Here is a 17,390-nt window from a genome sequence, read left to right on the forward strand (position 1 = left end):
TGACAAATGCCCTGCCTCGGTATACTTTGGAACTTGCACTTTGTACCAACTTGACTCAAACTCTTAATTTCAAAGTGTTTATTTTCATCAGTTGCCAATAGTGAGTCGGAATGAGTGTGATTTTTGGCAAATGGACAAAATGAGAAAAAAAAAGCATGCTGCACTTTGCCCATAGGAATACACTGTAGCAGCCTTTCTGATTTACAACATTTTGTTAAATGACTTTCCCTGGAATTCCATGATTTCTACCCTGTTGATAGTAAAACAGTGTAGCCATGTTTTCTAGATCTTGAGACGACATGTAGAATATTGTTAAGAATGAAGTAAATGTTAATATTTGGACAATGCATGCATTGCAGTTCATTTGGTAGCAGTCCAAGATGACACAATGTGTGAATTAATTTAGAGTATTTAATTTTATTGGACCATTTTAATTAGTGACAATAAAAAAACTTAGTTTCGGCCTCCAAATCCACGGACATGGAAGTGATGATGGGTTAAAACAATCAACCTGTTGTTTGTGGATTGGATTGGTTGAACTTTAAAAGTCGATTGGAAACCTGTCACTAGCCAGATGAGTCGGTTATTGGGTTAATTGACCACTTAAAATTACTCTTGCTGGTGTGAGAATGTGTGTGTCAAAGGTCAGCATGGATTCAATGGGCTGAATGGCTTCTCTGTACTTTGGGGATGGTTGATCTGTCTTGGTGTGTACTTCTACCTTTTGCTAAATCAAAGTGAGTATTTGCATTGCACTTTCTGGGTTAAAAATCGGCCCATATTCTGTATTGCTGGTTTACCTTGTTGTGATTGACACAAAGACATCTCTGGAGCAGACTGATGGCCTAATTCTCCTATGTCCTTTGGAAGAGTTGTTTTATCTTTTTATTTTCCCTATTGATTTTGTTTTTTGAATGCAGCCCAGATTGTGGCCTGTGATGGGATCTCTCAAACACGTAACCAGAGCAGTACTTTGCCTGCAGCCCAATATTGACATTAGTTGCAGCCAGCGGAAGAGTGGCGCAGCGGCACAGTTGCTGCCTTTCAGCGGCAAAGACCTGGGTTTGATCTGGAGTATGGTTGCTGCCTGTACACAGTTTGCATGTTCTCCCTGTGACCACGTGGGTGCTCCGATTTCCTTCCACTTTCCATTGTTACACAGATTTATAAATTAATCTGCTTTGGGAAAGATTATAGATTGTCGTTGGTGTGTAGGATAGTGCCAGTATATGGGAATCGCTGATCAGCGTGGGCGGAATGAATGACCTGTTTCTATGCTGTATCTCTAAACTGTATGGATGTTAAAAACAGACACAAACCCGATGCAGCATGTACTATTTTTGTGGCTGAAATTTAGGTAGTGTTGCATTTTAATTAAAGGAGACCACATGTCCAATTCTTTTTGCCAATTTCTCGAGCAATCTATTTAATAACCTGCAGTGGATTGCAGCAATATTTTCCAGAATGCAACTCGCTCAAGAATTTTACGTGTGTGGTAATTCCTCTGAGCAGTAGAATGATAACTGTTGTTTAAGATAGTGTTAAGATTTTTGCATTTAAACTTTACTCAGCTAACTTTTACTAATTTATTCCAGGAATCTGCCAATGACATAAAACAAAAGGAAGCATGGCTCAGTTTCCAACAGCTTTTGCGGGTGAGTACAATGTGCAATACCATCTATTAACTTTTCCTTTCTTGAGTTTTTGCAAGTTATTTTACCCAATTCTACTGAGGATTATTTGATTTGTACAGCTTCAGACCTTGCAATGGTCTGGACGTAGATGTGGCCAGGAAGGTTATTTTTTTACCTGTCTCTTAGGTAAGGGTAGTAATAATAATAATAATAAACTTTATTACGGACTCGAGGTCCAGACAAGGGGCAACATTACATTAAAAAAATGCATTGCATATTAAAAAAATGTAAAGTACAGGTGCACAACCTTTTATCCGGTGTTCCGGAAACCGAAAACCTCCAAAAACCGGCCATTTTTTCCAGGATGTCATCAGCACACCAAAGCTCGCGTTTGGCGCCAAACTTGACCCGAAATGACCCACGGTCAACCCAGGTCTGTACTACTGTAGCGGCTGCCTCCTCCCCGGAGACCGGGGAGACACTTAAACATCTGTAAATCATTGCTTAAATGTTAGTCAGTTAGTTTGGAGGGCTTCTATGTGAAGGGGGGGTTGAAGGGGTAAACTTTAATTCTTAGTCCCCTACCTGGTCGGAGAGACGGGGAGCGGTCAATGCCTTACCGGGTCGCCGTGCAGTAAGCTCTGCAGCGCTGTGGCCGCTCAACTCCCAGCTGGGGCTGCGGGCGGCGCCGGTTGTAGCTCCGACCCCGGCAACTCTACCCCTGGCTGCGAGGCGCTCCAAATCCACCACCGCCCGCGGCCGGACGCCCCCCACCCCAGCTCCGCAAATGTTGGGAGTCGGCGGCGTCGCAGCGCTGGGATACCAGCGGGGAGTGGGCAATGCCTTACCGGGTCGCCGTGCGGTAAGCTCCAGGGCGCGGAGGCCGCCTTCTCCCAACATTCGCAGAGCTGGGGCCGCGGGCGGCGCTGGATTTGGAGCGACGCGCAGCCAGGGAGTAGCGTTGCCAGGGTCGGAGATCCAACTGGCGCCGCCCGCGGCTGGACAGAGTCCCCAGCTCCGCGATGTTGGGAGTCGCCGACCAGGTAGGGGACTAAGAATTAAAGTTTCCCCCTTCACCCACCCACCCCACCACCACCACGTATAATCCCTCCAAACTAACTGACTAACATTTATGCAATGATTTACCACGATTCCCCGGTCTCCAGGGAGGAGGCAGTCGCTCCAGACTTTTCAAGCCGCCCGCGCTACCTACCTAATCTACGCTAAAAATCTTCCATTCGGAAATCCGAAAATGTCCGAAATCCGACAAGTGTCTGGTCCCAAGGCTCTCGGATAAAAGGTTGTGCACCTGTACATATAAAATCTTAGTATATCACTTATAAAAGCATCATAAATTATATTTAATGTCTCCACAACTGGGATTTGTAGCGTGTAGTGCTAACCCTTATGTTTGACAAGGCCACAATAATTACATTTTAGAGACATTTATCCTGCAAATGAATTTAAACATGTGAATTCTTAGGATAGCTTCTAAAGTACTGACTCCTGCAGCCACAAACATATTACTGGCACTACACCATCTAGGTTTCCTTAGCAGTGTTCTCATGGCATCGTTATATGCCACCTTTAGTCTCCGCAAACTTGTCTTTCCATAGTTCGACCACAGGTGCGCAGTGTAGAGTGGTGTGCAGTATGCTCTAAATAGCGACATCTTCACCACATATTGGCCAAATATGTACAGATACAAGGAATTTGCCTTGGTGCTCCGCTCGCAGATAACAACACGACATGCAGTAAACCATTAAGAATAAAACATGAAAACATTAAGAATAAAACATTATAGTTTAAGGATTAAAATAATAAAGGCAATTACTTTTAAGTGTAGTATATCTTTGTTTTTTAATCGCATGTTTTACAGGTAAGCAGTCAGCCTCTGAGTGTGCTCCTGCTTTTCTGAAATGGCTGCCAGGTGATTGAGTCTGGTTTTAATCATATCCCATAGTTTTCATTCTCTGTTCTCTCTCCTAATTGAAATCTGAAACAACTAACCTGGACAGGGTGCTTTCTCTAAAGAGTCAGAGCAGTGTAGAGATTTCTAACATGTCTGTTGACCCCATATTCCAACGCACAGGTGTTGTAGTATGGTGTTTTGCTGAAACAGAGCATCTAACAATAATGGTACATTTTATTGACTAACCAGCTTGCCACTTCAGTGAAATATTAGCAACATGATGAAACATATAATCTGAAACTGACCTCTTCATTCCATGAGCTGATTAAAATAAAAATTGTTTCCGTGCAATAGCTCTTGTGATAGTTCAACAGGGAAAATTGTCTGAAATAATTGTGTTCTTTTGAAACAGGGGGGCTGGATGTCTGTGCCATAACAGTGGAAGAAAGAGCTAAGCATGACCAGCAGTTTCTTAGCATTAAACCAGCTGGTGGAGTGATTACTGGTGAGAACAAAATGGCGTTATCAAATGAATTATTAAATATTTTTTCCCTTCTGACTATTTATCCCTCAACAGTTTAAGCTCTCTGCTATTGCTACTTGTGCAATGTTCTTAACATGGGAAATGGCTGGAGAAATGTTGCCAATGGAAAGTTGGCATTGGGGAAAATGCTTGGTGGGTGAGTGATTGAAGGTGTTTGAGGTGTTATTGAAAGCTGGTTGAAAATATGGTTTAAATTTGAGGGAAAATATATTGTGTTATGTGATGGTTTCAAGGTTTCGCTATCAAGATGTAGAAGAATAGAATGAGTCATAGTATGTGGCGGAAGGAACTGCAGATACTGGTTGATACTGAAGATAGATACAAAGTGCTAACGTAACTCAACAGGTCGGGCAGGATCTGTTGAGAAAAGGTACCGTTGGCATTTCCGGTCGGAACCATTCTTCAGACCTTTGATCTGAAGAAGGTTTGTGACCAGAAACTTCACCCATCCCTTTTCTACAGAGATGCTGCCTGATACACTGAATTGTAGCTTGTAGCTGTAATGTGAAGATAATTTTGCCGCGGTATATATTTTATTCACGTGACATGGTTGTTGCTAACATTATATTTGGTAGCTTTGCTGCGTTCTGTTTTGTGTCTTTCCTAACTTTTATATCTCTGAATTTAACTGTGCAATTTGAAACGGTCGTCTAAAGTCACAAGTAACTTTCCCAGTGAATTTGATGCCAAAGATGAATAACTGGTGGGGGAGGTGAATATTTCCAATTTGACTCGACAGGGAGACAAATTTAAATTCTTGGGTAAATGGTGGACGGATAATGTGAAGGAGGAGCGGGTGTAGTTTTAGCTCAGTTTATTGTGTTGCTTGTTTTCACAAGAGAACTGGGTACTTGTATTTATTTTCTTTCTGGGATGTTAATATCACTGAAAAAACTGGCATTTAAAGCCCTTCGTTAATTGCCCTTGAAGGCAGTGGTGAGCTGCCTCCTGGCATTGTGACGCAGTGAATGTAGGGTAGGGAATTTTAATCCTGTGACAATGACATCAAGAGAGGAATAGATCGATTGGGTGGACGAGCAGAGTCTCTTGCCCCGAGTGGGGGAATCGAGGACCAGAGGGCATAGGCTTAAGGTGGAGAGATTTTACAGGAATTTGAGAGGCAGCTTTTTCACGCGAAGGGTGGTGGTTGTATGGAACAGGCTGCCAGAGGAGGTAGTTGAGGCAGGGACTATCACAACATTTAAGAAGCAATTAGACTGATTTAGAGGGATATGGGCCAAATGCAGGCAAGTGGAACTAGTGCAGATGGGACATGTTAGCCGGTATGGGCAAGTTGGGCCAAAGGGCCTGTTTCCACACTGTGTGACTATGACAGAATATGTCCCCATATCAGGATGGGTGACCGTGAGCAGATGCTGCAGGTGGCAGTATCCTCATGCGGCTTGTCTTTCTGAAGGAGACTGCAGAGCTTTTTAGGTTTGCTCGAGATACTAACATCTGCACTCAATATCCAGCAGAGGGTGTGGACTTGGAATCTGCTGTTGGACTAGTTTAGTTTATTGTCACGTGTACTAAGGTATAGTGAAAAGCTTTTTGTTGCGTGCTAACAGAAAGATTATATATGATCAATCCAATGGTCTTCAATGAGGCAGATAGCAGCCCAGGACTGCTCTCTAGTAGTTGGTAGGATGGTTCAGTTGCCTGATAACTAGAAATGAGCCCTAGTGCTTACCGGTTACGTTAACATGAGAAATACAAAGTGTAAAGGATGGAATTTTAAGCTATGTTCAAAATTAATAGATGTACTTAGCAAAAGGAATTTTGAAGGTAAACAGTAACTTTACCTTTTTCTGTTGAGCAAAATTAATAGATTCTCCGCTTCTGCTGTGTTATTCTTGTTTGAATTAATTTCATCCCCACACAAGGCTTGGCTCCTTTACAAAATCGGCAAAACAACTAGAATGAAAGACTGACTTTTCACTAAAATAACAAGCAATGTAATTTCACGGAAGTTAGTCAATGGGCTCCTTTCATCAGACTCTTGCTTTCTTTCCAGCTTGCTGAAAACTGTTCTGTGTTGATGACCGCTAAAATGTCACATGCAAGTTGATGCAGATTTCACCTCAAGTTTGCTTTTATTTGCTGTAAGCACTGCACTTAAAGCTGAAGTGCTGCAAGGCTCTTCAATTTCAGATTAGGTTTCAATGTAATTGGTTTAATCCCAAAGCTTGTATTAGAAACATTCTCATACAAAATTACAATTACAAGTTATAACTTTGCAGGCCATATATTGGTCCTTGGTTTGGAATTATAGGACCAACATCCCTATCTTTAATTTGCCATATTTGCTTTGGAAATGTGTAAAGGTATATCTTCCTGGCATTTTGACTTGTTCCATGGGTCACAATTGATTGTGTGTAAAATGTTGCATGTGAATATAACACTGGTTTTCTCGACAAACGGAGAATGGAATTTGATACACAAACAGTTCTTGCCACAAATTTTCTATTTCTTGATATGAATTCATGTTATTTTCTCATTTTGTGGATTGGTTTGATTTTCATGACATTTCAGCATATTTACCATTCATGTTTCTATTTAATTATGGAGCCTGGAATCTTTAATAGTAATTTCATGAAGATATGTTGTATACTGCTCTCACATCAGTCTTGACCCGCTGTTATTTTAATTAAAAAAGTGTATCATTTTTGATCTTCTCCCCTCTTTTCAGATCTAAAACTCCACGTCCTTGTTTCTTATTGCCTATATTTCCTTAAGATTACGCCCTTTAAGGCATTTGACTTTAATTACTATGATTATTCTGAACTGTTTTGTTTACAATCTCACCCAAATCTTTCTTGCTTCAATTGTTGTACTGCCAAAATAATACAAGATTAGAAAATCAATATTCCATGTTTTCCTTTGTCAATTACCAACTTGGCTTGGTAATTGTAATGGGCAGTTGCTCAGTCTCTTGCTCCCCGAGTCCTGAAATTGTAATGGCATGGTAGGTCTATTAGCTTCATGGTAGGTCCGAGAGCACTAGGCACCAAGGTATGGACCTTTTTGATTCATCAAGTTAATCATAATCCATCCTCGTCTTCACCCACCTTACTGAATTATGCTCTGAACAGGCAGAGTTTCTTGCATTGCTGTTTTTGTAAGCTTGTTAATGATGCAAGCACTTTTGTGAAAATGCTTCCAATAAAGCCATACATAAAAGATTCTTTCCAGCACTATATTTATTCAATTTTAACTGCTGAAATATTAATTATTTTTTTTATAATTTGTTGTTTTCCTGTGTATGTGAAAATACAGTATGTAATATTAATTGCAGGTATATTTTAGTCGTATTACTCTTTCATTCAGGTGATCAAGCCAGAAATTTCTTTCTCCAGTCTGGATTGCCTCCACCTGTTCTTGCACAGATCTGGTAAGTTCAAGGTATACAATATTTGTTAGCTAACATACATATACTTAATCAAAGCAATGGCTTTGATTTGCCACTGAGGAAAAGAGTGTGCAAGATTGAGAAGGTGCAGTTGGCCATGTAAGTCTGCAATTTGCTTTTCAATTGACAGGCTGATGTAATATTCTGCCTTTACATGTAGTAAATAGGATAGGACCGTACAGGAGGAGCAGGCCCTTGCTCTTGTAATGTATTTGCTGACCATATGGCAAATTAGACTAACTGCATGTGCTCTATGTACCTCCATTCCGTATATGTTCACGCGTCTAGAAATTCTTCTAAACCATTATCTTGTTTACCTCCATCCCCAACGACAGCGTGTGTAGGTACCGACCACTCTGTTTTAAAACAATATAGCTTTGCACAACTCCTTTGAACATTCTCCCCCACCACGCCCCAGACACAATACACTACCCTACCCTCATCAAATTTATTGCTTACTTAAAAGAAAATCAAGTTTGTATGACATGACCTGCTGTGAACCATTCTAATTAGCTCAATAGAAACATAGAAAAATAAGTGCATGAGTAGGGTTATTCGGCCCTTCGAGCCAGCACTGCCATTCAATATGATCATGGCTGATCATCTAAAATCAGTAGCCCTGGTTCTGCTTTTTCCCCCATGTCCCTTGATTCCTTTAGCCCTTAGAGCTAAGTCAAACTAGTGAAAACATCCAGTGAATTGGCCTCCACTGCCATCTGTGGCAGAATTCCACAGATTCACAACTCTCTGGGTGAAAAAGATTTTCCTCCTCTCAGTCCTAAATGGCCTACTTCTTATTCTTAAACTGTGACCCCTGGTTCTGGACTCTCCAACATCGGGAATTATTTTTCCTGCATCTTATATGTTTCTACTATAAGATCCCGTCTCATCCTCCTACATTCCAGCGAATACAAGCCCAGTCGACCCATTATTTCATCATACATCGGTCCCACCAACCTGGGAATTAAACTGGTGAACCAACGCTGCACTACCTCAAATTCTCTTCCAAATGCTACAATTTCCTCTCCTATAGCTTCCCCAGCACTGACATAGCGTTCATCGTCCCACAGTTTCCCATTTTATCCCTGTTGCCTTTCTGAAAGCAACAACAATGGCTTTTCGTCAATTCTCTGGGGCTTTGTCTGTGGTGAGGGAGAGATAAAGATCTTTGTCAAGGCCCCATCAATCTCTTCTCTTGATTCATAACCTGGGATGGATCCCATCAGGCCCTCAGGACCTATCCGCTTTGATTTTTCTTCAAAAGACCCAACACCACCACCTACTTGATTTAAATCTGCCCTACATTATTACTGATCTCGCTATCCTCTTCCTCCACTAATTTAACGCCCACATTTTTTGGCAGCTTGTGCATTTCCCCCCAAAACTGCATAATTCAGCAGCTGCTAATCTTCCTTGTTTCTTATTGAGCTTTCTTATCAAAATACTGCTACCTGTCACCTCCTGCAGAGGCTGCTGTATAAAAGGGTTATAGATGGCAGTTGAGCTACTGTGTGGTTGGGGTGGGGGGGGAAGAGGGAAGTAAAGGAGTGTAATCTCTCTCCTTATTACATTAATAAGGAGAGAGATTTGGCACATGGTAGTGAAGGGGTGAATGAAAGTGAAGTGTGATGAGATGTGGCAGAAATGCAAGTAAAAGAATGCATCAGAACTTGGAACAGGAGTAAGTGAAGTAGAAGTCAAGAATCTATATCTAAAAGTGTGCCAAATGTGTAACAAGATTGATGTGTTGGTGTTACAAATGGAAATAAATGAGTTTAATTTAATAGCTATAACTGAAATATATATTTGTAGGATGGCCTGGACTGGGAACACAATGTTCTAAAAGATTGGGCAGAGAAGGAAGGGTATTGCTGTAACAATCACAATGATCACATTAATACTTTATCAGCCAAGCATGTTTTGCAACATACGAGGAATTTAATTTGCCAAGTCAGTCATACAAATAAAAAGCAACGGTACACACAAAATACATTTTTAATCAAGGAAGGTTGCAGTGGCATTGGCGAGTGGTGATATAATGCAGTGATTGATGATGTGGAAATATGGGAGAGCAAGAGAAAAGATGCAGGTGGATGCATCTATAGGTCACAATGGTGCTGATCAGGCAAAGCATGAAAGGTGAAATATTAAAGATATTTAAAAATAAACTACAATGATCATGGGGTGAATTTTATTTGCATATTAATTGGACCAATTAAACGTGACAAGGGTACCATGGAAGAAGAATTTGTGTGGTTATTTGTTTATTATAGTTTATTCTATCTCACCTTGTAACGGGAATCGAGAACCAAAGGTTTTAAAGGGAAAGGGAAAATATTTAATAGGACCCTGCGGGGAATCTTTTTCACATAGTGGTACAGGTGCACAACCTTTTATCCGAAAGCCTTGGGACCAGACACTTGTCGGATTTCGGAATTTTTCGGATTTCCGAATGGAAGATTTTTAGCGTAGATTAGGTAGGTAGCGCGGGCGGCTTGAAAAGTCTGGAGCGGCTGCCTCCTCCCCAGAGACCGGGGAATCATTGTAAATCATTGCTTAAATGTTAGTCAGTTAGTTTGGAGGGATTTTATGTGGTGGGTGGGGGTGAAGGGGGAAACTTTAATTCTTAGTCCCCTACCTGGTCGGAGAGGCGGGGAGCGGGCAATGCCTTACCGGGTCGCTGTGCAGTAAGCTCCGGAGCGCTATGGCCGCCGACTCCCAACATTGTGGAGCTGGGGGCTGCGGGCATCCGGCCGCGGGCGGCGCCGGTTGGAGCTCCGACCCCGGCAACTCTACCCCTGGCTGCGAGGCGCTCCAAATCCAGCGCGGCCCGCGGCCGGACGCCCGTAGCCCCAGCTCCGCGATGTTGGGAGTCAGCGGCATCACAGCGCTGGGATACCAGCGGGGAGCGGGCAATGCCTTACCGGGTCGCCGTGCAGTAAGCTCCGGAGCGCTATGGCCGCCGACACACAACATCGCGGTGCTGGGGCTGCGGGCGTCCGGCCGCGGGCCGCGATGGATTTGGAGCGCCGCGCAGCCAGTGGTAGAGTAGCCGGGGTCGGAGCTACAACTGGCGCCGCCCGTTGCCGGACGCCCGCAGCCCCAGCTGGGAGTTGGCGGCCACAGCGCTGCGGAGCTTACTGCACGGCGACCCGGCAAGGCATTGACCGCTCCCCGCCTCTCCGACCAGGTAGGGGACTAAGAATTAAAGTTTCCCCCTTCACCCCCACCCACCACATAAAATCCCTCCAAACTAACTGACTAACATTTAAGCAATGATTTACAATGATTCCCCGGTCTCTGGGGAGGAGGCAGCCGCTCCAGACTTTTCAAGCCGCCCGAGCTACCTACCTAATCTACGCTAAAAATCTTCCATTCGGAAATCCGAAAAATGCCGAAATCCGACAAGTGTCTGGTCCCAAGGCTTTCGGATAAGGTTGTGCACCTGTAATATGGAATGAGCTGCCAGAGGAGGCAGTTGATGCTCCCTCTCCCATTCTCCCCCATAATAACAATATTTTAAAGACATTTGGGCAGGTGCTTGCATAGTAATAATTTAGAGGGATATGGATCAAAACCGGGCAGGTGGAATTAGTGCAGATGGGGTATCTTGGTTGGTATTGACAAGTTGGACCGAAGGGTCAGTTTCGTTGCATTGTTGAGTATGCCTCGTTGAGTCTGAACAAATTTTAGAAGGCACCACTTGACGGCAAGCATCAATAATAAAGTTGGCCACTACACCCATTGACCAGTGCAGGTGTTAATCAGTTAAGGAAAAGAGTAATTAAAGATCAAGATGTCGGCCCTGGCATAAAACTATGGTTTACTGGGCAGCAAAGGTTTGTGATCTATTTGCCTGATCTGGGCTACCTACCACAGGCATCCCAAGGCATTAGGTCAAACATGTTTTTTAATGCTGCAGTCTGTTTATTTTTTTGCAGCAGCTGAACAAAATGAGTAACTCCATTCCTGTGATTCACAGTGCCCTCCATAATGTTGGGGACAAAACCCATCATTTATTTATTTGCCTCTGTGCTCCACAATTTGAGATTTGTAATAGAAAAAAATCACACCTGGTTAAAGTGCACATTGACAGATTTTAATAAAGGACATTTTTATACATTTTGGTTTCACCATGTAGAAATTACAGCAGTCTGTATACATAGTCTCTTCCCCCCCCCCCCCCCCAATTTCAGGGCACTATAATGTTTGTGACACAGCAACGTCATGTAAGTGAAAGTAATCATGTTTAGTATTTTGTTGCATATCCTTTGCATGCAATGACTGCTTGAACACTGCGATTAATGGACATCACCAGTTGCTGGGTGTCTTCTCTGGTGATGCTCTGCCAGGCCTGTATTGCATCCATCTTCAGCTTATGCTTGTTTTGGGGGCTAGTCCCCTTCAGTTTTCGCTTCAGCATATAAAAGGTATGCTCAATTGGGTTCAGATTGGGTGATTGACTTGGCCACTCAATTGATCTTGGGCAGTTCCTTCTCTCCTCCATGCTCTTGCCATCACTCTGATATAAGTTAATCTTCGTCTCATCTGTCCACAAGACCTTTTTCCAGAACTGGTTGCTCTTTTAAGTAATTTTTGGCAAACTGTAACCCGGCCATTCTATTTTTGCCACTAACCAGTGGTTTGCGTCTTGCAGTGTAGCCTCTGTATTTCTGTTAATGAAGTCTTCTGCGGACAGTGGTCATTGACAAATCCACACCTGACTCCTGAACAGTGTTTCTGATCTGTCGGACAGGTGTTTGGGGATTTTTCTTTATTATAGAGAATTCTTCTGTCATCAGCTGTGGAGGTCTTCCTTGGCCTGCCAGTCCATTTGTGATAGTAAGCTCACCAGTTCTCTCTTTCTTCTTAATGATGTTCCAAACAGTTGATTTTGCTAAGCCTAAGGTTTGGCTGATGTCTAACAGTTTTATTCTTGTTTCTCAGTCTCATAAAGGATTATTTCACTCATTGTCACAACTTTGGTCCTCATGTTGATAAACAGCAATAAAAGTTTCCAAAGGTGATGGACAGACTGGAGGAAAGACGAGGTGCTGAGAGTTCTCTTATACCTACATTAAGGAGGCAATTAAACACACCTGAGCAGTTACAAATGCCTGTGACGCCATGTGTCCCAGACATTTTGGTGCCCTGAAATGCTGGGAATATATATATAAACACTGCGGTAATGTCTACATGGTGAAACCAAAATGTATAAAAATGACCTTTAATAAAATCTGACAATGTGCACCTTAACCACATGTGATTTTTTTCAATTAAAAATCTCAAATTGTGGAGTACAGAGGCAAATAAACGATGGGTCTTTGTCCTGAACATTATGCCGGGCACTGTATGTAGGATTTTGAAGTTCCTGAGAAAGCTTTGATAGCCTTTTGAGGTATTGTAACTGGTAACACCAAAAATAAATGTTAAATGCTTGATAACTGTTTAATCAATTAAGTTGCCAGAGAGGCTGATAAATGTACTGTTTTCAATTATGTGTTTGCTTCTAAAGGGCACTGGCTGACATGAATAATGATGGAAAGATGGATCAAGTGGAGTTTTCAATAGCCATGAAACTGATCAAGCTAAAACTACAAGGTCACCCGCTTCCCTCCTCGCTGCCTCCCATCATGATACAAATACCAGTGGCTGTTCCAACACAAGGATATGGTTAGATTCATGTTCCCTTACAAATTGCTTGTTTGGTTTATTTATACTGATTTATTGTTGATATACACAAGGATCTAGCATTTTGAAAGCTCTGTTACATTGTGCCAGCTATTTTACAGTAGTAGTAGTAGTAATGCTGGCAGTGATTTAATATTGTTCTGTCTTCCCTCGAGGTATAGCCAATGCTCCAGCCTTGTCCACCATGGGCACATTAGCACCTTTGTCAATGGGACCAATGCCAGTGGTAGGAATGTCGCCCCCACTGGTATCTTCTGTTCCTGCGGTTGGAGTCCCTGCACTTGCCAATGGGACATCTATGGTGCAGCCTCTGGCTGCCTTTGCTCATCCAGGTGTGTATGATTCTATCAACAAAAAGGTGTGCGGGTCTTAAATGTTCTTTATTTTGACTTTTGTATGTTGGTGGATTAGATAAATTTTAAAATGAAATAATTTCAGTTTGGAGATACAGTGCAGAAACAGGCCCTTCGTCCCACCGTGTTCGTGCCGACCAGTGATCCCTGCACAATAATGTTATCCTAAACACACTGGGGATAATTTACAATTTCACCAAAACCAATTAACCTACAAACCTGTACGTCTTTATCTTGTGTGGGAAGTAACTGGAGCACCCAGAGAAAAAACAGGCAGGTCATGGGGAACGTACAAACTCCGTACAGCCATCCACCCATAGTCAGGATCGAACCCAGGTCTCCGTGCTGTAGGGCAGCAACTCTACCACTGCACCACCATGCTGTGCCAAAACATCAATCTGGCCTGTCTTCCAGTAGCTTTTTAACTTGAACATATTTCTCTTTTTGGATCTTTTCACATGATTGAGCATGATGAATGTGAACTAATCAGTAATAATAGTAACAATCTTAATAATTTTTTTATACCCCCATCTACGTGTTATTAAAATTGAGAACTCCAACATCTTTAACTTTGAGAACAATACAATGTCTTTGATCTGTTTCTCTGATTCTATTTTCACCCCGTTGAGGAATTGTGAAATAAACAGAATGAAACGAGATGCCACACATGCAAAGATGCTGCAATTAGAGAGGAAGAATAATAAAAGAACTTTAAAGAGGTGTAGAGACCTCTGATTCATGCAGTCAAATTTCTCTCAGCACGTCAAATTTGCATGACTAATTTTAATTATAAACCAGTCTGATCTCTTTGGTTTTAAAATTAATTGCATAAATCACTGAGCATAGCTCTGCTAGAATATTGCCTATTCTTAGACTTTAAGAAATTATAATTGCTTTGGTGTGGATGCAGTGGATTTATAAGAAAAAATGAGTTATGTGGAGGGTTCGGAGGTTGAGGTTTGCTCTAGGACAGCAACATTTATGGTGAAATGAAATAAATTCTGTAAATTTTGCTGACTGACAAATCAATGTAAATGTGAAGAAATGGTTCCTTATGGGTAGCAACCCATGCTCTTGGATTTAAATGCTGGAGATAGTTCAGGTTTAGATTGCACTACCTTGGGAGCTAGTGAAAGCAAATTCAGATTTCACTTTAAGAAGGGAATTAGTTGCACATTTTGAAAAGGAAATGGATGCCAGACTGAGCCAAATAATTAGAACCAGTTTTCTACGAGCAAGCGTGGATATCAAGTGTGGATGGTGGCTCTGTAGCTCAATGAGTTTTGGGTATTAATTGTTAATAATACATGTAATGCACTTGAATTAATAATGAAGAACATAATCCCACGTAGTACTTGAGCAAATACTTCAGAGATTTTTGCTTTTTTGGTTTCTCCACTGAAAACGTAGCATACAGTGGTGCATTATTTGGGATCGCATGTTCCGCTGCTGTTACAGATTTGTCATCGTGGTTAGTTTTGTTGATTTCTAATGTGCCATGATTCCACTTTGTTATTGAATAAAAAAATTGTTAAACTTCATCAATTATTTCAAGACCATTCATGGATTGCTCTCATCTTTCACTTTTCCTTTGCCACCTGCAGATGCACATTTACCAAATTCACACCCACCCATCTGCATCATTGTACCAGCTTTTTAAATATTTGTCATGCATTATACCTGTAGCTATTTTGTGAAACATGTTTGAGTTTTTTTTAATTTCCACCTTACATTGTTTGCTTTGTAGTTTGTATTCCTCCGATGTCTCCTTATGGTGTTTCAAGTCCAGGTTTCTAAAACGTACATTTGTGGAAAGATTACTGGACACTTCATTACTCCAGTCATCCTTCTGCACCAAAAGCCAAACATTAGAATAACTTATGATCATACATTTTGGTGCTTAGAAATCTTAAAGCAATCGTTAAGCGTTTTTGTTTGTAATTCAGTAGGTCCTCATTAACGTAATTAATTTACTTTTAGACTTTAGTCGTGCTGTTTGGAAATGGGCTCTTTGGCCCACAGAGTCTGCGCCAACCAGCAATCACCTGGTATACAAACGCTATCCTCCTCACTAGGGCCAACCTATGCAATTTTAAGAAGCCAATTAACTTATACACCTGTACATCTTTGGAGCGTGGGAGGAAACTGGAGCATCTGGGAAAAAATCTACGTGGTCACTTGGAGAATGTGGAAACTCCTTACAGATAGCGCCAGTCAGGATCGAACCCAGGTGTCTGCCACTGTAAGGCAGCCACTATGCCGCTCTTTTATTAAGAATAGCTTTATGTAAGAAATTTGGAATAAATTGATTATTAATTATTAGCTACCTTTGTACTCCTCAGTTTAGTAATCAACCTGGCGTGTTAAGACTTGAGCTTCACCTGTCAGTAACGTTGAAGGCATGCTGAAAGACGTCGCAAAGCACTTGGTGAAGAATAGCAGAATGTTAAATGACGAGGAAGATATGTGGGTTAGGATTGCCTAGGTTGATTTAAAAGATAATTTAATGTTACTGAAAGCAAGAGGGGGTTAGTAAGACGCAGGGAGCTCTGCAACATGTTCCAGAGGTTAATTTGCTTTCACGAGTGGTTCAGAAGGAGATGCCAAAGGGAGAAAAAGAAAGGAATCTGAAGATATCATCTGGTGGAAGAGAATGTTCAAATGTCAAAATGAGGGAACAAATAACTGAGGATGTGATTTTAAAAATACCAGCTGGTAACAAAACAAATGTTAATGTTTTATGGCGGGTCAGGCAACGTGGATAGGTGATGTTTTGGATTGGAACCCTTCTTCAGTCCAGCACTTTATTTTGTAAACCAACACCTGCAGTTCCTTGTATCCAAATATATATTTTTTTAAATCCCACATAGGAGCCACATTGCCAAAGAGTTCTTCCTTCAGTCGTTCTGTATCAGCCGCTCAAGCTAATGGAATAAAACTACAAAAGGCACAGTCATTCGATATGGGAAATGTAAAGTAAGTTGTTCAACAGAATGTGTTTCATATAACTTTGGGGGCCACATAATTGAGAGAATAAATTCTGTTTTTAAACATTTTCCAGACTGAGCTTCCAGACTAACCCACAATGTGAAAATAAGGTCTTGGCCCTTTAATTTGTTTCATTTCTAGCTTAACTCTGAAAACCATCTTGTTTTATTGGATCATCTGTATAAATATTTTCTTGACTTAAGTACAGCGATATTGAATCTCAACCTAGATACAGTGCAAGTGCTGCTTTTGTTACTAAATTGGTTGCAATTTTTGGTATGACTATGGCAAATCAAATTCCTTGTATGTTGCAAAACATACTTGGCTAATAAATAGTAAGATTAAACGAGTACTTACCAGTATGAAGTTTGATCTGTATTTTATGAGGAGTTACGGTGAAAGATTAAGTGAAGACCCCAGCGCAGTGCGCATGTGCGGCATACTTCGAAGCAGCGGTGTGAAATCACAGGATAGACACAATATTTGAAGTAAGATAGTAAAGATCATGAGACATCAGTTTATTAGTTTGATCTGTATATTGAGGGTGGGAGCGGCGGGCACTTAATCCCTCACCGTAACTCCTCATAAAATACAGATCAAACTTCATACTGGTAAGTACTCGTTTAATCTTACTATTTTACTTCGGAGTCACGTGAGTGATTCCGTGAAGACTTCAAAGGTCTGTGATTTCAAACCGTGTAACAGTTTTTATTTCACTCACTGCCGAAGTTTATGAGGGAGGAAGTGTTATCGTAATCAACCAGTGGATCTGCTTTCAAAAGAAACAGAAAGGTATTTGTTAACAATAACAACATAAAAGAGCTCCTCTGAGCTTAAATTAATATTGCAGTTTGTA

General features: G+C 41.5%; 1 protein-coding gene across 1 annotated transcript in view; it reads left to right on the forward strand.

Annotated features, from left to right (window-relative positions):
* itsn1 (intersectin 1 (SH3 domain protein)) overlaps nt 1–17,390 on the forward strand; it is a 171,800-nt gene that overhangs the window by 36,170 nt on the left and 118,240 nt on the right. Inside the window, 6 exon segments of the mRNA XM_055645202.1 lie at nt 1,596–1,655; nt 3,959–4,051; nt 7,421–7,484; nt 13,018–13,175; nt 13,349–13,525; nt 16,417–16,522. Coding sequence (XP_055501177.1) covers nt 1,628–1,655; nt 3,959–4,051; nt 7,421–7,484; nt 13,018–13,175; nt 13,349–13,525; nt 16,417–16,522 — 626 coding nt within the window. The 5' untranslated portion in view covers nt 1,596–1,627.

Source organism: Leucoraja erinacea, chromosome 13 (genome assembly GCF_028641065.1).
Source record: "Leucoraja erinacea ecotype New England chromosome 13, Leri_hhj_1, whole genome shotgun sequence".
Taxonomy (NCBI): Eukaryota; Metazoa; Chordata; class Chondrichthyes; order Rajiformes; family Rajidae; genus Leucoraja; species Leucoraja erinaceus.